General features: G+C 44.2%; 1 protein-coding gene and 1 long non-coding RNA gene across 6 annotated transcripts in view; one reads left to right on the top strand and one right to left on the bottom strand.

Moving 5' to 3' along the window:
• LOC139562673 (disks large homolog 5-like) overlaps nt 1–27,679 on the top strand; it is a 105,391-nt gene that overhangs the window by 40,620 nt on the left and 37,092 nt on the right. For all 5 annotated transcript variants that reach the window (XM_071380563.1, XM_071380561.1, XM_071380562.1 and 2 more), the window contains 7 exons: nt 15,232–15,462; nt 18,413–18,597; nt 18,862–18,987; nt 20,815–20,947; nt 21,146–21,273; nt 21,384–21,559; nt 21,723–21,826. In XM_071380563.1, the coding sequence (XP_071236664.1) occupies nt 15,232–15,462; nt 18,413–18,597; nt 18,862–18,987; nt 20,815–20,947; nt 21,146–21,273; nt 21,384–21,559; nt 21,723–21,826 (1,083 nt within the window). The remainder of the gene's footprint in view (nt 1–15,231; nt 15,463–18,412; nt 18,598–18,861; nt 18,988–20,814; nt 20,948–21,145; nt 21,274–21,383; nt 21,560–21,722; nt 21,827–27,679) is intronic.
• LOC139562675 (uncharacterized) lies at nt 1,883–14,777 on the bottom strand. The gene is made up of 2 exons (XR_011672424.1): nt 14,498–14,777; nt 1,883–2,668 (listed from the first exon to the last, which is right to left on the bottom strand). It is a non-coding gene; the product is annotated as an uncharacterized lncRNA (long non-coding RNA).

Below are 27,679 nucleotides of genomic sequence, written 5' to 3'. Positions count from 1 at the left end.
CTGCAGCGGCGGTAACACTGGGTCTTCCTTGCCTGTTGCGGTACTCATGAGAGCCAGTTTCATCATAGAGCATGATGGTTTTTGCGACTACACTTTCAAAGTTCTTGAAATTTTCTGGATTGACTGACCTTCATGTCTTAAAGTAATTATGGATTGTTGTTTCTCTTTGCTTATTTGTGCTGTTCTTTTCATAATATGGACTTAGCCCTGTTTGGTAAAATACCATATTCTGTATAGCAACCCTACCTTGTCACAACACAACTGATTGGCTCAAACGCATTAACCTCTCTAGGGTATGTGGGACGGTAGCGTCCCACCTCGTCAACAGCCAGTGAAACTGCAGGGCGCCAAATTCAAAACAACAGAAATCCCATAATTTAAATTCCTCAAACATACAAGTATTTTACACCATTTTAAAGCTACACTTGTTGTAAATCCAGCCAAAGTGTCCGATTTCAAAAAGGTTTTACGACGAAAGCACACCAAACGATTATGTTAGGTATGAGCCAAGTCACAGAAAAAGACAGCCATTTTTCCAGCTAGAGAACAGTAACAAAATGCAGAAATAGAGAAAATGAATCACTAACCTTTGATAATCTTCATCAGATGACACTCATAGGACTTCATGTTACACAATACATGTATTTTTTGTTCGGTAAAGTTCATATTTATATCCAAAAATCTGAGTTTAGGCAAGACGCTACTGTATCACTTGGCAAAAAGCCTGAGAAAATGCAGAGCGCCAAATTAAAATTAATTTCTATGAAAATTACTATAAAATCAAAATTTCATTTAATCACACATGAAAGACACCAAATTAAAAGCTACACTGGTTGTGAATCCAGCCAACATGTCAGAATTCAAATAGGCTTTTCAGCAGAAGCATACGATGCTATTTTCTGAGCATAGCACCATAGTAAACAAAAGAGAGAACATTTCAACCCTGCAGGCACGACACAAAACGCAGAAATAAAAAAATAATTAATGCCTTACCTTTGACGAGCTTCTGTTGTTGGCATTCCAATATGTCCCATAAACATCACAAATGGTCCTTTTGTTCGATTAATTCCGTTGATATATATCCAAAATGTCAATTTATTTGGCGCGTTTGAATCCAGAAAAACACCGGTTCCAACTTGCTCAAACGTGACGACAAAATATCTCAAAGGTTACCTGTAAACTTTGCCAATAAATGAACTACTTATGTAATACAACTTTAGGTATTTTTTAACGTTAATAATCGATAAAATTGAAGACGGGATGATATGTGTTCAATACAGGATTAAAACAAAATGTTGCATGCCTTCTGTTTGATTGAAGCGCATGTCCAGGACACCTGGAGTGCCTCGACTTCAAGATGGCCGTATTTCTTCATTACACAAAGGAATAATCTCAACATATTTCTGACTGTTGACATCTAGTGGAAGCCGTAGGAACTGCAAGCAATTCGCTTAGAAATCTGGTTTCCCAATGAAAACTCAGTGACCTCAACAACAAAAAAATTCTGAATGGTTTGTCCTCGGGTTTGAGGACAAAAATAAGTTCTGTTGTACACAGACATGATTCAAACAGTTTTAGAAACTTCAGAGTGTTTTCTATCCAAATCTACTAATAATATGCATATCTTATCTCCTGGGGATGAGTAACTGGCAGTTGAATTTGGGTATTCTTTTCATCCAAATGTGAAAATGCTGCCCCCTACCCGAGAGAAGTTAAGGAAAGAAATTCCACAAATTCACTTAAGGCACACCGGTTAATTGAAATGCATTCCATGTGACTACCTCATGAAGCTGGTTGAGAGAATAGGAAGAGTGTGCAGAGCTGTCAAGGCAAAAGGTGGTGCTAACAGTTGTTATTCTTCAATAACAGACCCCAAAGCAAATCAGGGGGAGGAAAAGAGGTTTATTCAAAGAGGAATCATCATGCGGGGAGGTAGATACACATGCTCCCCTGGCCTCAGTGATTCTCCACAAAACAAAGGAACCAGATCTACTTTGTAACTCAGCCCTAGCCTGTGTTTGACCTATTACAAAATAACGAGTATCCCATTTCAGGTTGTACCAATAAGAATGTGCTACACGTAACTACAGAAAAAACACTTTCCATTGATTGTTAATTCTAGTCCTCTCGTCCTCTGCGTTGTGTATTTATCTTCAACATTTTTACTCCCCCCTAAAAAAAACATGTCTTTTAGAAAATAAAAAACATGAACAAATAGGCAGTAACAAAATCATTCACATTACACCTTGCATTTCTATAAAACACAAAGGGCATATTGTACTTGCTGTTACAATAAGATTTCAAACAAAGTTATAGAAAATAAGTATTAACAGGTGTAATGATGTCCCTTACAATTCCTACCACATCCTGTACTAGGAGGAAACACAAAATAAATAATTGTCTACAAGACAATATTAAATTGTTCGATTGGCAAGGTAATTATTCACCAAGTCCTTTAAAAGTGACCTGCTCTTCCACACTGATATCAGTCCCCCATAGATAACTATTTGAGATGATGTTCTGACAGTCTGCCGGTAGTGAGGAATTCTTCTTCCGTTCCACTGGTTGATAAGGACTTCTCTAATGAGCACTTCACCGGTGATCTTGTATCATTTCAAGTACAGTCCTGGATCAAGGGATATTGCTTCAGACTGTAGAGTCTCATAACCTGTAACAAAGGAAACAAGTGTGAAAGTAACATGTCCTGGTTTCAAGAGAAAGTTTTGTTTCACAGATTTCCTTAAGTAAAGCATGTCGTGATTTTCAGGAAGAAGTTGGACATTTCACCTAGATATCCCTAATATGATGACTGTGGTATACAACATAGAAGCTTATCAGGTTCTGATCATCTTACTATGCTTCTTCAACAGATTGCCCCCCGATTTCTAATCAATCAGTTCTTTATTCTCCAGGCTCCGCTTTGTCATCAAAATGGACAACATGTATCTATTTTGATTTTCCCTGGACTTTTACTGTTGACCAAGTTATGAGCAAAACCTTCTCATTTTGGCACTGATGGGTCTTACATATCTTTTTACCATCACCCACTGTCCTGGCACGACGTTATTCCCCACGCCTCTTTTACTTCTCTTTCTATGATTTCTCAAATCAATTTTTGTTGTGTGTTGTGCAGATCCTCTTAGGGTAGGCTTCAACCCATCATGAAAAATGATCAACAATGACCAGCACATCTTTGTGTCCTATACATTTGGGCAGCGTGATGTAATCAAGCTGTAGATGTCTGAAGGGTCCTTGTGGCGCAGGCGCTCGTGTCTGTACTTTAACTCGTCCTTTGGTGGTGTTTTCCATACAAATGCTGCAATTCGCCACAACAGCCTCAGCCTCTTTACGCACACCAGGATTCCACCATTTGCCCACAAAACGATAAACTATCTTGTCCACACTAATGTGTCCCAAAGAGTGGATCTGTGTCACCAAGTAGGGTCAGGTTGTGTTTCCACACACCTTGATTGAGTTTGCATCCTGCAGCCATCCATTCCCAACCTTCATCTTTTGGTGCACTGCTTTGCATATCTCTGTGTTGCAATGTATCCAAGGTGTATCCTAATCAGTTTAGGTGACAGAGGTGTTCTCTTGGCAGCCACCTTGGCAGCTCTGTCAGCCAAATCATTACCATTACTCTTGTCTGTAAAGATTTTTCCCATGTGCTTTCATTTTCAAAATTGCAACTTGTCCAGGTAACTGGAGAGCATTCAGTAGAGCCATCACCTCTGGTCCATTCGTCACAGGAGCTCCCAGTGATATGAATCCTTTCTCCATATTTTTCCAAAAGCATACCTTGAGTCTGTAGATATTAGCTGTTTTTCCTTCAGCCTGTTTCCATGCTTCTGTCAAAGCAACCAGTTCCGCCACCTGTGCTGATGCTCCTGCAGGTAACGTGTCTGTCACTATCACATTGTCTGTTGTAGTAACTGCCCAGCCTGCCTTCCTCACACCCCCCTCCACAATGTTTTAACCATCTGGGTATAAGAAACTTAGCGTTTTCCAACGGCTGACTCTTAATAAACCCATCAAAGAGCTGATCCAAAACCAACTCAGTCGTGTTCAAGTAATGTGGTATCTGGAGGAAGCATAAGAGTAGCTGGATAACATGGTGTGCCACGTTGTATGATGTTAGGAGCCTCCACTACTTTAGTAGCGGCCATAGCTTCCTTTGTTTTGTGCAAGGTGGGGCAACACCTGTCAAGCACTCTGGCTCCATATCCAACGTTCCACACTAAATTGTTTTCATTGTCCAAATAGGATGGTTCTGAACTGTAGATCCCTGCAGTTGTCTAATTTGCCATGTCACCTTTCCTTCAGAAATGTTTAATGTAGTCAAGGCCTAAAATAGGTTGTTCAAATGAGCCATCCACACTCCTGCATCAATTTTCACTGGATCAATAGAAATTGATAATGGTTTGGTCTGTTTCATATGTCTCCCCTCCACTCCTGTTGCTCTCATCTTCTTGCCTGTGTATTGAGGACATATTGCATAAGATAGTGACTTCAGCACCCATATCTACTGCAAAGTTATGTAAACGTATAATCCATCCAATTTTCATATGCACACCAGCTGAGATGGTACGAAAGAGGGGGTCTATTAGTTTCCCTCCCCATCATCCAGCAAATTCTTCTGCTCAGCCACAGAGCTTCTTACATTTCTGCATCAGCAGTGTCGTTGGGGCTGTTGTCTTGATTCCATTTTCCCATAAAGACCCTGCTTCTCCTGGCCATTCCTCATAAGAACATGGTTTCTTTTCCGACATTCGTTGCCAGTGACCAGAAATCCCGCAATAATGAACATTCACCAGGTTTCTCTTCTGCTGAACGAATCTTGTTTGTTTCACTCGGAACCTGCACAACTCTGATTCCAGCCGGTTTAAATCAAATTGTATTTTATTTGTCACATACACATGGTTAGCAGATGTTAATGCGAGTGTAGCGAAATGCTTGTGCTTCTAGTTCCGACCATGCAGTAAAATCTAACAAGTAATCTAACCTATCAATTTTACAACTACCTTATACACACAAGTGTAAAGGAATGAATAAGAATATGTACATAAAAATATATGAATGAGCGATAGCCGAACGGCATAGGCAAGATGCAGTAGATGGTATAGAGTACAGTATATACAGTGGGGCAAATAAGTATTTAGTCAGCCACCAATTGTGCAAGTTTTCCCACTTAAAAAGATGAGAGAGGCCTGTAATTTTCATCATAGGTACAACTTCAACTATGACAGACAAAATGAGGAGAAAAAAAATCCAGAAAATCACATTGTAGGATTTTTAATTAATTAATTTGCAAATTATGGTGGAAAATAAGTAGGACCCAGTTGCACAGGGCGGGGTCGAGACCCAGAGTCTCGAGCTTAATAATTAGTTTGGAGGGTACTATGGTGTTAAATGCTGAGCTGTAATCGGTGAACAGCATTCTTACATAGGTATTCCTCTTGTCCAGATGGGTTAGGGCAGTGTGATTGCGTCGTCTGTGGACCTTTTGGGGCGGTAAGCAAATTGGAGTGGGTCTAGGTTGTCAGGTAGGGTGGAGGTGATATTAGTCCTTGACTAGTCTCTCAAAACACTTCATGATGACGGAAGTGAGTGCAACGGGGCAATAGTCATTTAGCTCAGTTACCTTCGATTTCTTGGGAACAGGAACAATGATGGCCCTCTTGAAGCATGTGGGAACAGCAGACTGGGATAAGGATTGATTGAATATGTCCGTAAACACACCAGCCAGCTGGTCTGCGCATGCTCTGAGGACGCCGTCTGGGCCGGCAGCCTTGCGAGGGTTAACACTTTTTAAATGTTCTACTCACGTTGGCTGCAGTGAAGGAGAGCCCGCAGGTTTTGGTAGCGGGCTGTGTCAGTGGCACTGTTGTCCTCAAAGCGAGCAAAGAAATTGTTTAGGTTGTTTGGTCCATGACGGGGCTGGTTTTCCTTTTGTAGTCCATGATTGACTGTAGACCCTGCCACATACCTCTATTGTCTGAGCCGTTGAATTGCTACTCTACTTTGTCGCTATACTGACGCTTAGCTTGTTTGATTGCCTTGCGGAGGGAATAGCTACACTGTTTGTATTCGGTCAGGTTTCCGGTCACCTTGCCCTGATTAAAAGCAGTGCTTCGCGCTTTCAGTTTTTCGCAAATGCTGCCATCAATCCACGGTTTCTGGTTGGGGAATGTTTTAATAGACGCTGTGGGTACAACATCACCGATGCACTTGCTAATAAACTCGCTCACCGAATCAGCGTATTCATCAATGTTTTTGTCCGACGCTATGCGGAACATATCCCAGTCCACGTGATTTAAGCAATCTTGAAGCGTGGAATCCGATTGTTCGGACCAGCGTTTGACAGACCTGAGCACGGGCGCTTGTTTTAGTTTCTGTCTATAGGCGGGGAGCAACAAAATGGAGTCGTGGTCAGATTTTCTGAAAGGAGGGCGGGGGAGGGCTTTATATGCGTCGCAGAAGTTAGAATAACAATGATCCAAGATTTTGCCAGCCCGGGTCACGTATTCGATATGCTGATCAAATTTAGGGAGCATTGTTTTCAGATTAGCTTTGTTAAAATCCCCAGCTACAATAAATGCAGCCTCAGGATATGTGGTTTCCAGTTTACATTGAGTCAAAGGAATTTTTTTCAGGGCCGTCTGTGTGATTGGGGCGGGATATACACGACTATGATTATGATCGAAGAGAATTCTCTTGGTAGATAATGCGGTCGTCATTTGATTGTAAGGAATTTTAGGTCAGGTGAACAAAAGGACTTGAGTTCCTGTATGTTGTTATGATCACACCACGACTCGTTAATCATAAGGCATACACCCCCGGCCTTCTTCTTACCAGAGAGATGTTTGTTTCTGTCGGCGCGATGCGTGAAGAAACTGGGTGGCTGTACCGACTCGTATCCCGAGTGAGCCATGTTTCCGTGAAACAAAGAACGTTACAATCTCTGATGGTCTCTCTGGAAGGCAACCCTTGCTCGGATTTCGTCTACCTTGTTGTCAAGAGACTGGACATTGGCGAGTAGTATGCCCGGGAGCGGTGCGTAATGTGCCCATCTGCGGCGCCAGCTTGAATCCGATCCATTGTCCTGGGTGGTGGTCCAAACAGAGGATCCGCTTCAGGAAAGTCGTAATGTTGGCGAGTTGACGTTGCTCTTATATCCAATAGTTCCTCCCGACTGTATGTAATAAAACCGAAGATTACCTGGGGTAACAAATGCAAGAATTAACACACTGCATAGTTTCCTAGGAACGCGAAGCGAGGCAGCCATATCCGTCGGCGCCGAAAGTCGTTTGTGTCACCCACAAAACCTCAGGGAGACTGTTTCAGTAAATCCATTTTTTTTTGGTCCCTGTCCAGTTGTGACAGTCTGCCGTAATTTCTCTCCCAGTCATTAGTGGTGTAAACAGGTTTTTCGCAAATCATCATGTATGGATTGCATCAGCTGATGTGTGATTACACTCAATTCCTCAAAATGGGGCATTATCTAACATGTCAGGTAACCCACTGTGTCTAACCACCTCTGCTCTAAACCTTTCTTCAAATTCAACCAACGGTTCTTTCGGTTTTTGAAAACATTTGTTTCTTTCCCCTATTGGTGGTAGCATTGGTCAGACCCTTAAGGAAAACATGTATGGCTCGCCCTCCATATACCTTCTCTTCAAGTACACCATGTTCACGGTTGTTCAAAACAAAGGCTTGTAACTTCCTAAGATTGTAGAGTTTCTTAACGCTTCAAATCGTCCTATGTTTTCATACCCACTTCTCGTGGATGTTAACGTTTTTGACTATTAATCTTTTTGAGATGCTGATTTGTGTGATTACTTTCACCCCAGGTTTGTCTTTACTACCCTTTACAGCCTGTGTTCTGGTTGGCCTAAGACATCGTTTGTCACTGCTGTCAGAATCTGTTGACTCAAAGCCAGGTAATGCTGACCAGATGCTTGAAACCCGATCATTCATGCGCAACTTAGCCTGAGGGTAGATTGAGGGAACAAAGTGTCCACTTGTTGGCGCCAAGTCTGTTTTTACAACCCTCTCCTGTAATTGTTGAATCTCTTTCAAGGTTTCTGTTCACCAAGAGCTTTCAAACTTTAACGTCCTGTCATGATTCCCCAGAAAGAATTTCTCAACCCGTTTTGTTTCTTCTGCTAAAACAGTTCAAGACCATAGTCTTTGTCAACAAATTAGACATTCTTTATTTTTCCCAATCAGACAGATTCCATCTTTGTCAACAATGACAGAATATTTTTCTCTCGCCTACACTTCTACTTTGAAATGGTTCTTCATATGACTTGTTACAACCTGGCTCAAGATTGTTTGTTACAATGGGAAACCACACACTGAGTAAAGGAATAACAAAATTAATTTATTCCATAAAGTAAACACTCGCAACAATAATCAGATGATACATGACGGTCAGTAAATTAGGTGTCAACTACAAAGGTATGTATGGAGAGAGTAATCTCTTGCTGAATGGGGAAACAGTGGCTTTATGCAACAGTTGAGCTTTCACAGGTGTGCCCCATCAGCACTGACAACCCTCCCAGCTCTGCCCCACTATCTCCTGCAGGAAGTAAGCACAGCAAAACCCATTAGCCCCTCCCTGCTCCGTCTATCACACCCCACTCATAAAAACAGGGACCTCCTATGTCCCTGAAACAAATTCAAAAATGTTTTAATAAACACAAGCAAAAATATACCATACTCCCTGGACATCCAACCACCTAGGTCCACCACTTAACCCACACCTCCAGCAACCATGGCGCCTGGATGCAAATTAAGAAGAGGAGGAGAGAGACCGCGAGAGGAGACCAAACACAGTATTAAACAGGACGGCTAAGGAGAAGGCACACGGGACAACGCATCCGCCAAAAACATTGTCCTCCCCTTAATATTTCATTATCACGCGTATACTGACTGAGTTTAAATGTTTGTTTCTCTAACGACACACGGTAAAACCGTTGCCGGATAAGTGTGGCATCACCAACGTCAATATCATGATTTACCAAATGGGTACGAGAAGGCATGTCTGTAATTAAAGTAGTACAACTCATGACCAAATTCAGAGCTCGGCACAACAAGGAACAGACAAGTGTCCCAGCAGAGTATCCAATCTACCCAGAGACTCTGAATTCTTTAACCATCCTTCTAGGACACCATCTGGGCTAAGCGACTAGGTTGTCAGGGCTAAATCCTGTGCTTTCCTGTAAAACTTCTAGCTGCAAGCATCAACCAAGGCTACCCCTCCTCCCAGTCTCGGTACAACAACTTCAAGGTCTGATGGAACCGCTCCAGGGCTCTCTGACTCTGCATGATATGCGGTCGCAAGATTGTGTCTGATGCGAAGTTGGCTTAACACCTGTGCAAACGTGAAATTGGAACCTTGATCACTTTTAATAATTTGGGGTATTCTGAAAACAGAAATAAACGGAGTCAATGCCCTAACAATAGACTTGGTTGTTATGATAGAGAGGATAAGCAGCGGGAGAACGGGTCACATCACCGTAAGCAGGTAAATATAACCGGCTTTGGAACAAGGCAATGGGCCAACACAATCAATAGTTAAATGCTCGAAGGGTTGGCTTACTACTGGTATTGGGTACAAAGGTGCTGGCTTTAACGTCTGGTTATGCTTCTCAGTCAACTGGCAAAGTTTGATAAATGCTGAGACATCTCTTTTCAGCCAAGTCCAAAAGAAATGACACACAATACGGTCATAGGTCTTCCGAACACCCAAATGACCAGCAATATCCCCATGAGGTCTGAAAAACAAAATCACGTAAGGTATATGGTACCACAATTTTGAATGACAGGGTCACCATGAGGCAGCCATTTTCTCACCAACAATTTGATCCTGTAAGTAGTATCGCTGTGTACTACACTTGGAACATCAGCCAGGAGGACCTGCTCAAACAATCATTTCAAAGTAGGGTCAGCCCACTGTTCTGCTACCAGGTCACTACGGGAAACAGAAAGGAAGGTCCGGCCCACAAGTTTCAGAATAGTCCGCCACCTCGCTGGTCCCTACACCAGACTCCGACACGGAATCAGCGCGGCTCATTGCACGAGTCACGGCACAAGCAGTAAAGACTTTGGGGAAACTCAGCACTTTCATCCGGCACCTCAGATGGGCCGAAGGGATGAAAACCACGAGAGGTGGTTATATATTTCGCCAGACCCGCCCACCGGCAAGGTCATTTCCTAGAATCACCGCCACTCCTTTGACAGGCAACGAGGGACGCACTCCTATCATGACCTCACCTTGTACAACATCTATGGAGAGCACAGGTTTGTGTAAAGGGACAGACAATATGCAAACCTATCCCTCGGATCAAGACTGTCCTGTATCTGTCTCTGGAGAAAAAGGGAGCACTGACTGAAGAATGAGACTGAAGCACCAGTGTCTCGCAGGACGTTAACTGGGACACTCGGTTACCCATCAAGGATACTGTTATGAGAATTATGTTCTCAATGTTCATAAACTGAACTTCATTAACCTACTCGGTCTGTTACCAAGAATTTGTAAGGTTCTTGTTGAAATGAAACAGACAGAGGCCAGTCTACAATAGTCAGAATGTTTATTTACGAGAGCTCTGCCCATCCTTACATGTACATTGGTTTATATACCTCTCATTTTGTCATAACTGTCCCTCCTCTAAGACGATGACAATACAGTTCACAAGTCTTCTCCTTCTCATACATTGCCTGCCACCTGTTATACAATCTACTACAAGCCCAAGGTTTCTCCCCTCCCTGGGTGGGGAGACTTCCTTCCCTGTTATCAGTTCCACAGTGGTCACAAGTTGTCTGCCACAGTTCCTTGCCTGCTAACAGTCCCTCTTTCTTATGGACAAAAATTATTTATCATTATACAGAGACAGGGTAGAATTCTGTTAGTTGTAGTTCTACGTTAAATGTATACATCATTTAGTCAATATTCATAAAATTCATAACAGATACGTAACCCTCCGTAATGAACAGTGAATAGATGGATGCAATGTCAACCATACCCAATGTTTTTTTTTACTGGTCTTGAGGTGGAACAATTGAATTCCTTAACTTAAAAGCAGGTGCCGCTAATGTGTTAGGCCTAACGGGCGCATTAACCCCAGAAGGCCTAGCTTTAACTAAGGACAGGGCATTCATTTTTTCAATGACCTTTACCACGGCAGAAATTGCAGATTTTGCCATGGTTTGATTTCACATGGGAACCACATTCAACCCTTGAGACAAGATACGGCGCAGTATTAAAGAATTTAGTCACGAATCTCCCTGGGACCATCACTGCGAAGGGGTTCCCAGAAGTGACCTTTATGCATCAGCACATATTCCTCAGCCAAAACGGCAGCCTCCGTGGCGGTCTGCACCTTGTGCTCATTTGTGTGTGGCAAGGCAGTCAGAGAATCTTTGAACTGCTCCAGCATAACTAAACTGCATAACTGCTCGTAGGTTGTAACATCCAATGAAGTGCACCATTGGTTAAACTGGGTGTGCAAATTCTGTGCGAACTCAACATAGGTCTGTCAACTTTTTTCCAGGTTCTAAACCGCTGGTGATACGCTTCAGGAACTAACTCATAGGTGTGCAACACAGCATCTTTAACTTTGCCATAGTTTTGGCTGTCAGCAACGTAAAGAGCCGAGTAGGCCTCTTGTGCTTCCTCAGTTAGCACACATTGCAACATCTACGTATGGTCGGAGTCAGACCAATTCCTGAAATCTGCTACCCTTTCAAACAGTGAAAAAGAAATTGCGGGATCCTTTTCACTGAATTTCGGCAGGAGCCTCAAGTTTCCAGCCAAGTGGAAGGAAAGTTTAGCACGACCTCCGGAGAAATCACTGTAACTGTCATTAAGAGATGCCAGCGACCTTACCATCTCTGACCAAATCTAAACAGACTTGTTGCAGTGTCAGTTTGGCACACTCAGGTTCTTGTTTAAGCCTTTCTACCTCCAACACCTTTTGCAAGGCTTGTTGCTGTTTCAGCCTATCATGATCTAGTTGTAGCAACAACCGTTCCTTTTGCTTTTCAGAACGGATTAGGGGCATTTGTAGTGGACCGAAATGTAGCCAAACCAGGAGAAAATTACTCCATTTGAATGCTGGATTCGATCAAGTTGGCCTTTAGTATGGACTTGAACATCTCATCGTCAATCTCAATTCGCAACAATTGGTCTTTAGTATAGCAATCCAGAAGCTCCTCCCTCGGGACTTGAAGAATTCGCCAATGTTAGCCATAGTCTAACAGTAAACCAACTATGGACGAACAACCTGTTCTCGGCCCAATTGGGTTTAAGAAAATAGAAGCACAGTGTCAACCACACGAGAGACAAAAAAACAAATGGAACTTCCTCAACCTATTACTAGCTCAACCCTAGTCTTCATGCAGTTACTGGCGGTGGGTATTTATGTACTTTAGCCCGCTGTGGCAGAAAAAGCTCCCAGCAAGCTGGTTACTCCTCTGAGCCATGGATGTACTCCCGAGACAACTGCCTCCAGCCACGGTCACTAAACAAAAGTAACAGAGTTAACACTGCCCAACATGTCATAACGTCGCTAAACCTACCAGGGGAGAAGACAAGTCCAGGTGGTCCGTTCACGCTACCCGAACAATCTCTCACTGCTAACACAGCACAAACACTAACCTGATGTCCCAACAATGAACAAAGCAGGATCTCCAACCGGAACAGGGGATGGAGATAAACTGTGATCCTCTCTCAACTGCAGCACAAACCAACACTACTTCCACACCAACCACAGGTGTGTAACCAAAGAGAGTAGCAACTGGCAGTATCCAAATGTCACATACTTTGTACCTTAGTATATAACTTCCAGTCAAAGTAGTGCCCACAACACAACCCCATAGACAGAAGGGTTAGCCAAACAATAATCACATAGCACTTTACTTTGAAATACCACATTAACCAGTTAGAAAATGCTACTAAACAAATGCAATTCCAGGGAGTAACTCCAGAGGTCCCAGATGAGCCCCCACTTGTTACAACCTGGCTCAAGATTGTAACAATGGGAAACCACACAGTAAAGGAATAACAAAATGAATTTATTCCATAAATAAAGTAAAAACTCACAACAGTAATCAGGTGAGGCATGAGTCAGTAAATTAGGTGTCAACTGCCAAAGCCACAACAAAACAACCAAAGGTATGCATGGAGAGAGGACTCTCTTGCTGAATGGGGAAAAAGTGGTTTTATGCCACACCTGAGCTTTCACAGGTGTGCCCACTCAGCACTGATTACCCTCCCAGCTCCGCCCACCAATCTCCTGCAGGAAGTAAGCACAGCAAAACCCAGAAGAAAGAGCATGGAGGGGCTATCACACTAGACAGTGAATTTAAAATCTCTTTCATGCTCACATCTGGAGGAGCTGTTCCAACCTTTTCCAGAGTGGTTTTCTCACTTAACAATGGCATTACATTAACTTCAACAGTTGTTTTGTCACCAAAGCCCCATATACCACCCACCACTGTGACCTGTGTGCTCTCATCAGCTGGCCCTCGCTACATATTAGTTCGACAGACCCACTGGCTCTAAGTATTTGCTTGGTAAAGCTCCTCCTTATTTCATCTCACTGGTCACGATAGCACGCGCTCCAGCAGGTATATCTCACTGGTCATCCCCAAAGCCAATACCAACTTTGGCTTCCAGTTCTCTGCTGCCAATGACTGGAACAAATTGCTGGAACAAGTTGGAGACTTCAGCTATCTGAGCAGCTTACTGATCGGTGTAGCTGTACACTGCCCATCTGTAAATAGCCCATCCAACCAACTACCTACCTCATCCCCATATTTTTCTCTTTTTTTCCCTGCTCTTTTGCACACCAGTATTTCTACTTGCACATCCTCATCTGCACATCTATCACTCCAGTGTTAATTGCTAAATTGTAATTACTTTGACCCTATGGCCTATTTATTGCCTTACCTCCTTACTTCATTTGCACACACCATATACAGATCTTATATTATGTTATTGACTGTATGTTTGTTTATTCCGTAACTCTGTTGTTTTTTCACACTGCTTTATCTTGGCCAGGTCGCAGTTGTAAATGAGAACTTGTTCTCAACTGGCCTACCTGGTTAAATAAAGGTGAAATAAAAATGAAATGTATTTATTTCACCCCAAAGTGTGTGTAACCCCTTTTAAGGACTCAAACCTCTTCTAGAACACAAAACCTCTTCTAGAACACATTGTTTCTGTAGGGCCTGGCTACCCATAACTTATGTCCACTTCAAAAAGCTTGTTGAAGGCTTACATTAACCACACGTGTAAAAATTGCTACTCAACTAGCAGCTCACTTCTATGCAACAAGGTTTCACAAAAAGAAAGGACTCTAACCTTTTAATAGAGAACAAAGGACTTGAACCTTATACATCACAGATACGTATCACTCATTGTACGCACTAATTTTAACCTGATTTTTTTTAAAGAAGAAAAAAAAGTTTTGTTATATTGGTGTTGACTTACCCAGCACTTCTGCCATCAATCAGGAGATTAAGAGTTGACTCCCCAAAGTGGGTTGTGCTCAGCCTTTCTTCTGGATCAACACACAGTTGAGTTTTTCTTGTTGCTGTTTAGACCAATTCATTTCGGGTCACAGCACCAAGTGTTAGCAGTTGATGTTATTCTTCAATAACACAGACCCCAAAACAAATCAGGGGGAGGAAAATATGTTTATTCTTATTCAAAGTGGACAAATCATGCAGAGCGGTAGATGTACATGCTTCCCTGGCCTCAGTGATTCTCCACAGAACAAAGGCGACAGGATGCACTTTATAACCCAGCCCTAGCTGGTGGTTGACCAATTAGAATTCCTTGCAATAAAACTGGGCCAATGGCCAAATAACAAGTATCCTATTTCAGGTTGGACCAATGAGAACATGCCACACGTAGCTATGAGTTTAGGACTGACATTACTAACAGATGTTGAACTGAAAACCAACTATTTCTATTGATGCCCTATTACAGAAAAAACGCTGTTTCCATTGATCGCTAATTCTAGTCCTCTGCGTTGTGCATTTACGTTCAACATATTCTTACAGTGGCTACTTTAAGGATTTTGATTTGTTTAACACTTTTTTTTGGTTACTAGGCTCTCAGACCACTGCCAATTAGCTTAATTTGTCACTGCCTGATCAACGAAGAGATTTTGTGATTGATTGTGTTATGGTGTTAAATCTGATTGAAATGTTTGTTTTTAGGAGCTGAACTCATCGTTGGTGGACCGGGACAGAGCAATCTGTGAGAGGAACGAGCTGTTGGAGAAGTACTGCCACGAGGTGAAGGACAAGGCTGAGGCCCAGAAGGAGTTGAGCCAGGCCTGTAAAGATATCGAGGCGGTCCGGGAGGAGAGAGACGTGGCCCGCAAGGAGAGGACAGAAGCTATCATACAGAAAGAACAGCTACTGAGAGAATACTACCAGGCTAGACAGGTAACACACACACACACACACACACCTGGGAACAACGCACAAACACCTGTATTAGAGAGAGGACAAAGGTTGTCATACAGGGAGACCAGCTACTGAGAGAGTATTACCTTGCTAGACAGGTAACACACTCGCACCTGGGAACAACACATACACCTTACAGATATAATACACCTATTTACGTATTTAAAAAAATATATATACACTACCGTTCAAAAGTTTGGGGTAACTTAGAAATGTCCTTGTTTTTGAAAGAAAAGCAAAATGTGTCCATTAAATAACATCAAATTGATCAGAAATATAGTGTAGAAATTGTTAATGTTGTAAATGACTATTGTAGCTGGAAACGGCAGATTTTTCATGGAATATCTACATAGGCGTACAGAGGCCCATTATCAGCAACCATCACTCCTGTGTTCCAATGACACGTTGTGTTAGCTAATCCACGTTTATAGTTTTAAAAGGCTAATTGATCATTAGAAAACCCTTTTGCAATTATGTTAGCACAGCTGAAAACTGTTGTTCTGATTTAAAGAAGCAATAAAACTCCTTCTTTAGACTAGTTGAGTATCTGGAGCATCAGCATTTGTGCGTTCGATTACAGGCTCAAAATGTCTAGAAACGAATAACTTCCTTCTGAAACTCGTCAGTCTTCTTGTTCTGAGAAATGAAGGCTATTCCATGTGAGAAATTGCCATGAAACTGAAGATCTCGTACAACGCTGTGTACTACTCCCTTCACAGAACAGCGCAAACTGTCTCTAACCAGAATAGAAAGAGGAGTGGGAGGCTCTGGTGCACAACTGAGCAAGAGGGCAAGCACATTAGTGTGTCTAGTTTGAGAAACAGACGCCTCAAGTCCTCAACTGGCAGCTTCATTAAATAGTACCCGCAAAACACCAGTCTCAACATCAACAGTGAAGAGGCGACTCCGGGATGCTGGCCTTCTAGGCAGAGTTTCTCTGTCCAGTGTCTGTTTTTCCCATCTTAATCTTTTCTTTTTATTGGCCAGTCTGCGATATGGCTTTTTCTTTGAGACTGCCTAGAAAGCCAGCATCCCGCAATCGTTTTGCAGGAGAATGTTAGCCTATCTGTCTGCCAATTGAAGCTCAACAGAAGTTGGGTGACGCAACAGGACAACGACACAAAACACAGAAGTAAATCAACAACAGAATGGCTTCAACAGAAGAAAATACGCCTTCTGGAGTGGCCCAGTCAGAGCCCTGACCTTAACCCAATTGAGATGCTGTGGCATGTCCTCAACAGAGCAGTTCACACAAGATATCCCAAGAATATTGCTGAACTGAAACAGTTTTGTAAAGAGGAATGGTCCAAAATTCATCCTGATCATTGTGCAGGTCTGATCCGCAACTATAGAAAACGTTTGAGGTTATTGCTGCGAAAGGAGGGTCAACCAGTTATTAAATCCAAGGGTTCACATACTCTTCCACCCTGCACTGTGAATGTTTACATAGTGTGTTCAATAAAGACATGATAATTGTTTATTGGTTTAAGCGGACTGTTTTGTCTTGTTGTGACCTAGAAGAAGATCAGATCAACTTTTATGACCAATTTATGCAGAAATCCAGGTATTTCCAAAGGGTTCACATCATTTTTATTGCCACTGTGTACACACGCAAGCACACACACACAAATGTTTTCTGAAACACCGGTATGGACAAAGTACATAGGCATCGAAGGTCAATTTGAATAAAGAAAAAAATACAATCTACCCAGTTATCAACACCATCCCTGCTGCCTGTCAAAAAGTGACAGCTTCCAGCCACAGGTTAGACACATGATGAAGTGACAGCTCCCAGCCACAGGTTAGACACATGATGAAGTGACAGCTCCCAGCCACAGGTTAGACACATGAAGTGACAGCTCCCAGCCACAGGTTAGACACATGATGAAGTGACAGCTCCCAGCCACAGGTTAGACACATGATGAAGTGACAGCTCCCAGCCACAGGTTAGACACATGATGAAGTGACAGCTCCCAGCCACAGGTTAGACACATGATGAAGTGACAGCTCCCAGCCACAGGTTAGACACATGATGAAGTGACAGCTCCCAGCCACAGGTTAGACACATGATGAAGTGACAGCTCCCAGCCACAGGTTAGACACATGATGAAGTGACAGCTCCCAGCCACAGGTTAGACACATGATGAAGTGACAGCTCCCAGCCACAGGTTAGACACATGATGAAGTGACAGCTCCCAGCCACAGGTTAGACACATGATGAAGTGACAGCTCCCAGCCACAGGTTAGACACATGATGAAGTGACAGCTCCCAGCCACAGGTTAGACACATGATGAAGTGACAGCTCCCAGCCACAGGTTAGACACATGATGAAGTGACAGCTCCCAGCCACGTCATTGAAAATAAGAATTTGTTCTTAACTGACTTGTCTAGTTAAATAAAGGTAAAATACATTTTAAAAAGTCGGGATGCCTAAAGGTTGACTCAGTAAAACGGTTGACTCGGCAGCACCGCAGATATTGAGATGAGCGAGATGCAAGACTTCGCTCTCACACAGTCATACATATGTGCACGGGTTCACGTCACGCAGTTACAGCGTGAAAGCAAGGGCACCAAAACAGCAGAGAAGTTGAGCCTCGCTTCAAACCTCTTAGTTGTTGCGGAAATTGACCCACTATGCTGTTTACTTTCTATGTCATATCGCTGAGTTCACCTTTAAAATATGTGTTAGAAATACCAGTTGGAGGATTTCCTCTGGTTATTTCCTTCTGATTGTGGGAATTCTCCAACTGGGATTACTGAGAAACCTGGAAAGTTTCTGGAAATTTGGGTTTGATCTGTTCAAGTTGCATGTACTGAAAGTGACTGACTAACTGTGTCTCTGTGTCTCCTGTGTGTCCGCTTTTCTCTTGTGTCTGCGTCTCATGTGTGTCTGTGTGTGCGTGTGTCCGTGTCTCCTGTGTGTGACAGAAACAAGATTCTGCCACCCTGGACATAGAGCGTGTCAACAAGGAGATGGAGGTGTTGAGGAAGCAGTACGAAGCCATGTCTCAGGAGCTGAAGGAGGCCACGCAGGAGGCTGAGGTGGCCAAGTGTCGACGTGACTGGGCCTTCCAGGAGAGAGACAAGATAGTGGCAGAGAGAGAGAGCATACGGTGAGTACAGGGGAGAGAGAAGGGGGGCTGGAGAGAGGGAAAAGAAAAGGTGGGGTAGACTCGCTCTTAATTGGTCTTTCTTTGATTCCTTGTATCTTCTCTCCTTGCCCTCTTCTGAAAACACATTGGAGTAAATGGTCAGAGAGGGGGAACCTCGGATCTTCCCCAATGCGTTTCGAGAAGGAAGCAAGGAGAGGGGATGCAAGGAATATTAACAGACTAAACTGTGCTGATGCTTGACGATGTCATATCCTGCCCCACCAGGACGCTGTGTGATAACCTGCGTAGGGAGAGGGACCGGGCGGTCAGCGATCTGGCCGACGCCCTGCGTAACCTTGACGACATGAGGAAGCAGAAGAACGACTCGTCACGGGAACTGAAAGAATTCAAGTGAGTCCCTGAGTCTTTATATATACACACACACACACACACACACACACACGCACTTTCAACTTTCTCATCCTCTCTGTATTGATGTGAACATCTCCCTCTACTGGTCAGTGTGTGACTGCCATTTTAAATTCTCTCTGTTTCTTGTGACTTTGAGAGGTCGACCTCCTTCCTTGTGACGAAGAAGAAAATAGTAAGATTTAGACTTTCAAGTCAAAGACCCCCTCTAGGTCTGTCTCATGAGGATATAATGCATCTTAGTGACAGTCAGCCACCGTAGGCCAGTTTCTCCTTCAAACTTTCCTTTACACACTGCAGAATATGACCTTCCTACCGCTTTTTAGACTTGCTGCACTTGCAGCATCTTTAAATGGTAGGTAGCATAAATGCAACTACAATGAATATATGGATTTGCGTTATTATACGCATCAAAAGCCCCAATGCAAAGTTACACCTCACTTTTCTATTTTCCGATCAGAATTCCTGCAGACTTTAGCCTGCAGACGCTATTCCTACCAGCCTGCAGACGTTAGCCCTACCAGCCTGCAGACGTTAGCCCTACCAGCCTGCAGACGTTAGCCCTACCAGCCTGCAGACGTTAGCCCTACCAGCCTGCAGACGTTAGCCCTACCAGCCTGCAGACGTTAGCCCTACCAGCCTGCAGACACTAGCCCTACCAGCCTGCAGACACTAGCCCTACCAGCCTGCTGACGTTAGCTAGCTAGCCAACCAACCACGGTCAACATGGCTAAGTAGTAAGCCAGAGAACAACACCAACTAGTCTTGCACAGGCAGGAAACCACAGAACACACACAAAAAGAGAGAGCAGAGACTTACCGATTGACGGCTGAGTTGGCTACCAAAGGAGGACCAAGGAGCGATACCCTTCAGAGGGATTGTCAGCTAATCCAATAGCGATATAGTGAGGTAAATCCAAAAAGACAGATTCCAGAGGCAATAATCCATTGGACAACGGAGACAAGGGGAGGAGTCAACAATAAAACAGCGATCGGAGGAAGGCTCCAAGCAGATGGAAATTATCACAACAGCACAGTCAGCTAGCTACTGTAGCGCGCTAATACTAAGCAAAGGTTGAAAAACTCTGGTAGCCTACTACACGGAGATCATGTGGGTAATCTGATTGGTTGTTTACATCACACCTCGTGATTGCAGGATTGTAGCTCAACACTTGTTTTGCGTGGCTAATGTTAGCCAGGTCTGGGATGTCACTTCATGACTTGTGTGCAGAGGCGTCATGCCCATAGGGGGCACAGGGGCACTTGCCCCCTCAGATTTGTCCTGTCTTTTGTTGTTGTAGTGCTACTAGCCACCTAGCAATTTTCTAAAGTTGGCTTTAGCTAGCCCACATATTTTCCCAACCTCATAACTAGCTACCAAGAACCAATTTCAGGCTATCAAGTTAGTTTAGACAAGCTAGCTACTCAATCTTAGCTGGCATGCCTGCTGGCAAGGTTGGTAGACTTTAGAAAAACGAGCAATAACTAAATGTGCTGAATAAGTCTCTCATTCTTTGAATGTGTTACCCAGATTTTACCAGAGAAGCAAATGTAGTTTGTTTAATAAAGAACCACCAGTCAGGTGGCCATAGACCGATCAAGAGGTAGGCTTAGATATTTAGGAAATGTGACATCTTTTTTACATAGAAGGTAGCATAATGATTATAGATCTAGATTGCAGGAAAAAGCTTTTTCACGTGTTTGAAAAATGCTCAATTCCCCAACTTCCGGATGTTTCGAAACAACCCCCAGCCGTCCTCACATACTTTGTGATATCACTTCCTGACCTGTGTCTTGTCACTGTGTTCAGAGAGAAGATGGAGAGCCAGCTGGACAAGGAGGGAAGGTTCTGTCAGCTGATGGCACACAGCTCCCATGACTCGGCTATCGACACAGACTCTCTGGAGTGGGAGACTGAGGTGGTGGAGTTTGAGAAGGACAGGGTCAGTCTCGAGACGTCAACTACTGTTATCGATTTAATTGAATTATTATTTCCCCATGCGTGGATGTATTATTGATGGCTCAATTGACTGATTTCATACTTTGATAAATTGATTTCCAAATCCTGGTAAATACATTGTCTCTGAACCGATGTATAGAAAACCAGTGTACAGTATATTAAACTTAGATGTTTTCTGCAGGATGACATGGATTTGAAGGCACTTGGGTTTGACATAGCAGAAGGGGTAAATGATCCGTATTTACCAGGAGATTGTGGAATATTTGTGACAAGAGTTGACAGAGGAAGTATTGCAGATGGAAGGTTAAGGTAATTCTCAGATTTTTAAAAAACATTTCCATCTGTTACTTTTAACATCACTGAACACAACCTGTTCTTTCCTCATCTCCAATAACACGTTTTCACTTCCTGCTTTTCAGAGTGAACGATTGGCTGCTGAAGTTAAATGATGTGAATTTGACCAATAAGGACAGGAAGCAGGTGGTGAACGCGGTGCTTAATGGAGGCGGACTGATCAACATGGTGGTGCGCAGGAGGAAGTCTCTGGGAGGGAGGCTGGTCACCCCCATACACATCAACCTAATCGGACACAAAGGTACCAGCTTTTTTGACAAACTCTTTTTAGAGTTAACGTTGGTAATGAGTGTTCTGGCACCTTCCATATTGAACTCTGCCTTATGATGCATCCCTTTTAATAATGTTCCATCTAGTGGACATGGCTTTTATATCTTTGTCATCTATCCTTCTCTCTAATCCAGACAGCGGTATAGGTCTGGAGAGTGGCGTGTTTGTGACGGCCCTGGTCCAGGGGAGTCCTGCTACCAGGGAGGGATCTCTGACAGTCGGAGACAGACTTATCGCTGTGAGTCCTTCTCCTACACCTCTTTTCATCCTCCACCTCCTCCCACATCTACTCCTCCCACGTCTACTCCTCTTCTTCTCCGCCTCATTCTCCTCCTCCTGTTCTTCTCCTCCTGTTCTTCTTCTAATCCGTTATCTTCCAACCTCTCCCTCCTTTTCCTTCACCTGATTTCACCCCTGTTCCATGTATGTCTAGTTAGTATTAGTATTAGTACGTTAGTATTCGGCTAACCACGGTTTGTCATCATCAGCTGTTCCTTTAGCTCGAAAATCTATCGCCAGTTTTGTACAACGCGACTCAGACCAGAACATACCGGACCTATTTTTCTCTCCATATCCCCGGATTTCAACCGCAAGCTCTGGACATTTACACCTGGATTTCGCAGCTAGCTAGCTGCTATCCATGTGACTATTGGTTTACGTCGATCCCGGAGCAAACATCAATTATTCCGGAGCTAGCCAGCTGAAGAGTTCCATCAGCCACTCCTGGGCTTCAATCACCTATCCGGACCCATTTTACTGCCAATGCGGAGCCCCACCGGGCCTTCACGACTGGACTACCGACGTTATCTGCCCGAGGGAGTTATCCAACTGGCCCCTCCGTCGCGACGTTACCTGAACGCTAATCTGCGGCCCGCTAATCGTTAGCTGTCTTATCGGCTGCTATCTGAATAAGTCTATCGGACAATTTTTCTTGGGTCACTATAACTATATCTATTTTGCCAATTGGATTGATCCCCTCTACCACACGGAACCCCACTAATCTACCGGCGGAAACGCACGGGGTGGCTAAAAACAGACCTCCATCCTATGCTAGCTTGCTACCGATGGCCCGGCTAGCTGTCTGAATCGCCGTGACCCCAACCAACCTCTACTCACTGGACCCTTATGATCACTCGACTAAGCATGCCTCTCCTTAATGTCAATATGCCTTGTCCATTGCTGTTCTGGTTAGTGTTTATTGGCTTATTTCACTGTAGAGCCTCTAGCCCTGCTCACTATACCTTATCCAACCTTTCAGTTCCACCACCCACACATGCGATGACATCAACTGGTTTCAATGATGTTTCTAGAGACAATATCTCTCTCATCATCACTCAATACCTAGGTTTACCTCCACTGTATTCACATCCTACCATACCTTTGTCTTTACATTATACCGTGAAGCTATTTTATCGCCCCCCAGAAACCTCCTTTTACTCTCTGTTCCAGACGTTCAATTCTCATAGCTTTTAGCCGTACCCTTATCCTACTCCTCCTCTGTTCCTCTGGTGATGTAGAGGTGAATCCAGGCCCTGCAGTGCCTAGCTCCACTCCTATTCCCCAGGCGCTCTCTTTTGATGACTTCTGTAACCGTAATAGCCTTGGTTTCATGCATGTTAACATTAGAAGCCTCCTCCCTAAGTTTGTTTTATTCACTGCTTTAGCACACTCTGCCAACCCGGATGTTCTAGCCGTGTCTGAATCCTGGCTTAGGAAGACCACCAAAAATTCTGAAATTTTACAACATTTCCAGACAAGATAGAACAGCCAAAGGGGCCGGTGTTGCAATCTACTGCAGATAGCCTGCAGAGTTCTGTCTTACTCTCCAGGTCTGTACCCAAACAATTTGAACTTTTACTTTTAACAATCCACCTCTCTAAAAACAAGTCTCTCACCGTTGCCGCCTGCTATAGACCACCCTCTGGCCCCAGCTGTGCTCTGGACACCATATGTGAACTGATTGCACCCCATCTATCTTCAGAGCTCGTGCTGCTAGGCGACCTAAACTGGAACATGCTTAACACCCCAGCCATCCTACAATCTAAGCTTGATGCCCTCAATCTCACACAAATTATCTACCAGGTACCACCCCAAAGCCGTAAACACGGGCACCCTCATAGATATCATCCTAACCAACTTGCCCTCTAAATACACCTCTGCTGTTTTCAACCAAGATCTCAGCGATCACTGCCTCATTGCCTGCATCCGTAACGGGTCTGCGGTCAAACGACCACCCCTCATCACTGTCAAACGCTCCCTGAAACACTTCAGCGAGGAGGCCTTTTTGGCTGGGGTATCCTGGAAGGATATTGATCTCATCCCGTCAGTAGAGGATGCCTGGTTATTTTTTTTAAATGCCTTCCTTACCATCTTAAATAAGCATGCCCCATTCAAGAAATTTAGAACCAGGAACAGATATAGCCCTTGGTTCTCTACAGACCTGACTGCCCTTAACCAACACAAAAACATCCTATGGCGTTCTGCATTAGCATCGAACAGCCCCAGTGATATGCAACTTTTCAGGGAAGCTAGAAACCAATATACACAGGCAGTTAGAAAAGCCAAGGCTAGCTTTTTCAAGCAGAAATTTGCTTCCTGCAACACAAACTCAAAAAAGTTCTGGGACACTGTAAAGTCAATGGAGAATAAGAACACCTCCTCCCAGCTGCCCACTGCACTGAAGATAGGAAACACTGTCACCACCGATAAATCCACTATAATTGAGAATTTCAATAAGCATTTTTCTACGGCTGGCCATGCTTTCCACCTGGCTACCTCTACCCCGGTCAGCAGCACTGCACCCCCCACAGCTACTCGCCCAAGCCCTCCCCATTTCTCCTTCTCCCAAATCCAGTCAGCTGATGTTCTGAAAGAGCTGCAAAATCTGGACCCCTACAAATCAGCCGGGCTAGATAATCTGGACCCTTTCTTTCTAAAATTATCTGCTGAAATTGTTGCCACCCCTATTACTAGCCTGTTCAACCTCTCTTTAGTGTCGTCTGAGATTCCCAAAGATTGGAAAGCAGCTGCGGTCATACCCCTCTTCAAAGGGGGGCACACTCTTGACCCAAACTGCTACAGACCTATATCTATCCTACCCTGCCTTTCTAAGGTCTTCGAAAGCCAAGTCAACAAACAGATTACCGACCATTTTGAATCCCACCATACCTTCTCCGCTATGCAATCTGGTTTCAGAGCTGGTCATGGGTGCACCTCAGCCACGCTCAAGGTCCTAAACGATATCTTAACCGCCATCGATAGGAAACAATACTGTGCAGCCGTATTCATTGACCTGGCCAAGGCTTTCGACTCTGTCAATCACCACATCCTCATCGGCAGACTCAATAGCCTTGGTTTCTCAAATGATTGCATCGCCTGGTTCACTTACTACTTCTCTGATAGGGTTCAGTGTGTCAAATCGGAGGGTCTGTTGTCCGGGCCTCTGGCAGTCTCTATGGGGGTGCCACAGGGTTCAATTCTTGGACCGACTCTCTTCTCTGTATACATCAATGATGTCGCTCTTGCTGCTGGTGAGTCTCTGATCCACCTCTACGCAGACAACACCATTCTGTATACTTCTGGCCCTTCTTTGGACACTGTGTTAACAACCCTCCAGGCGAGCTTCAATGCCATACAACTCTCCTTCCGTGGCCTCCAATTGCTCTTAAATACAAGTAAAACTAAATGCATGCTCTTCAACCGATCGCTGCCTGCACCTGCCTGCTTGTCCAACATCACTACTCTGGACGGCTCTGACTTAGAATATGTGGACAACTACAAATACCTAGGTGTCTGGTTAGACTGTAAACTCTCCTTCCAGACTCACATCAAACATCTCCAATCCAAAGTTAAATCTAGAATTGGCTTCCTATTCCGCAACAAAGCATCCTTCACTCATGCTGCGAAACATACCCTTGTAAAACTGACCATCCTACCAATCCTCAACTTTGGCGATGTCATTTACAAAATAGCCTCCAATACCCTACTCAATAAATTGGATGCAGTCTATCACAGTGCCATCCGTTTTGTCACCAAAGCCCCATATACTACCCACCACTGCGACCTGTACGCTCTCATTGGCTGGCCCTCGCTTCATACTCGTCGCCAAACCCACTGGCTCCAGTGGCTCCAGGTCATTTTCTCTGCTGCCAGTGACTGGAACAAACTACAAAACTACAAAAATCTCTGAAACCGGAAACACTTAGCTCCCTCACTAGCTTTAAGCACCAGCTGTCAGAGCAGCTCACATATTCCTGCACCTGTACATAGCCCATCTATAATTTAGCCCAAACAACTACCCCTTCCCCTACTGTATTTATTTATTTATTTTGCTCCTTTGCACCCCATTATTTATATCTCTACTTTGCACATTTTCCACTGCAAATCAACCATTCCAGTGTTTTACTTGCTATATTGTATTTACTTCGCCACCATGGCCTTTTCTTTGCCTTCACCTCCCTTATCTCACCTCACTTGCTCACATTGTATATAGACTTATTTTTCTACTGTATTGACTGTATGTTTGTTTTACTCCATGTGTAACTCTGTGTTGTATGTGTCGAACTGCTTTGCTTTATCTTGGCCAGGTCGCAATTGTAAGTGAGAACTTGTTCTCAACTTGCCTACCTGGTGAAATAAAATAAATGTCTCTAGTGACTTAGTGACAGACAGAATCATAGCCAGTCATCACTCTACCTAGCAGAATGACCTGCTCTCTAATCATGATCCACCAACTGCAGCAGAAAGCATAATCCTCCAGATCCTGACGGTGAAGTTCTGCTGCTTAATAAAGCTACTGGGCTTAGATGTCTCCCCACTCACCTCTAATGGCAGACCAGGGCTGTGTCGCAGTAGTGCACCCTATTACTCCCTACATGCAGCACTGTTTTTAACCAGAGCACATTAGGCCAAGGTCAAAAGTAATGCACTATATAGGGCTTAGGGTGCCATTTGGGATACACCCAGTTGATACCCTCACCTTCAATAGTAAAGTCAGGCTAGCTGATATGGGAGATGACCGCTCAGTGTTAGTGATTAGCGATCGTTGGATCAGATGCCTGCAGATGTCAATCATGGTTGTGTATCGTCTTATAAGATGTGCTTGTAGTTGTTAATGAATGTAGTAGCAGGTTATATTTCGCATATACGGTAGATGTTTAATGATGTTAGTAGGGAAAGGACTTGAACGCGCTGACCCTAGAGTGACATGCAGTCAGTGCACAATCTGCATATACTAATGCTCATTACTCCAATGTCTCAGACTAAGCTGTCAGCCCCACAGATGGAATAAACTGCTTCAAACAGTACAGTGTTAAATATTCACTGACCTCTTTTTAGAAGAGACTCAGGCTTGCATTTATTACCAAATGTCCTCTTCTCCCTCCCTGCGCCCCTCTCCCCTCAAGTATTTTTTAGAATTCGCCTCAGTCCTATTGTCATTGAAATGTGGGAACTACATTTCTGATAGAACAGCCGCTGGACCGCCTTTCTGATGGAAGAGCCGCTGGACCGCCTTTGATGGAAGAGCCGCTGGACCGCCTTTCTGATGGAAGAGCCGCTGGACCGCCTTTCTGATGGAAGAGCCGCTGGACCGCCTTTCTGATGGAAGAGCCGCTGGACCGCCTTTCTGATGGAAGAGCCGCTGGACCGCCTTTCTGATGGAAGAGCCGCTGGACCGCCTTTCTGATGGAAGAGCCGCTGGACCGCCTTTCTGATGGAAGAGCCGCTGGACCGCCTTTCTGATGGAAGAGCCGCTGGACCGCCTTTCTGATGGAAGAGCCGCTGGACCGCCTTTCTGATGGAAGAGCCGCTGGACCGCCTTTCTGATGGAAGAGCCGCTGGACCGCCTTTCTGATGGAAGAGCCGCTGGACCGCCTTTCTGATGGAAGAGCCGCTGGACCGCCTTTCTGATGGAAGAGCCGCTGGACCGCCTTTCTGATGGAAGAGCCGCTGGACCGCCTTTCTGATGGAAGAGCCGCTGGACCGCCTTTCTGATGGAAGAGCCGCTGGACCGCCTTTCTGATGGAAGAGCCGCTGGACCGCCTTTCTGATGGAAGAGCCGCTGGACCGCCTTTCTGATGGAAGAGCCGCT

This window comes from Salvelinus alpinus, chromosome 32, assembly GCF_045679555.1.
Source record: "Salvelinus alpinus chromosome 32, SLU_Salpinus.1, whole genome shotgun sequence".
NCBI lineage: Eukaryota > Metazoa > Chordata > Actinopteri > Salmoniformes > Salmonidae > Salvelinus > Salvelinus alpinus.
The sequence above is the reverse complement of the archived record's forward strand: the minus strand, read 5'-3'. Positions and strand labels throughout refer to the sequence as shown.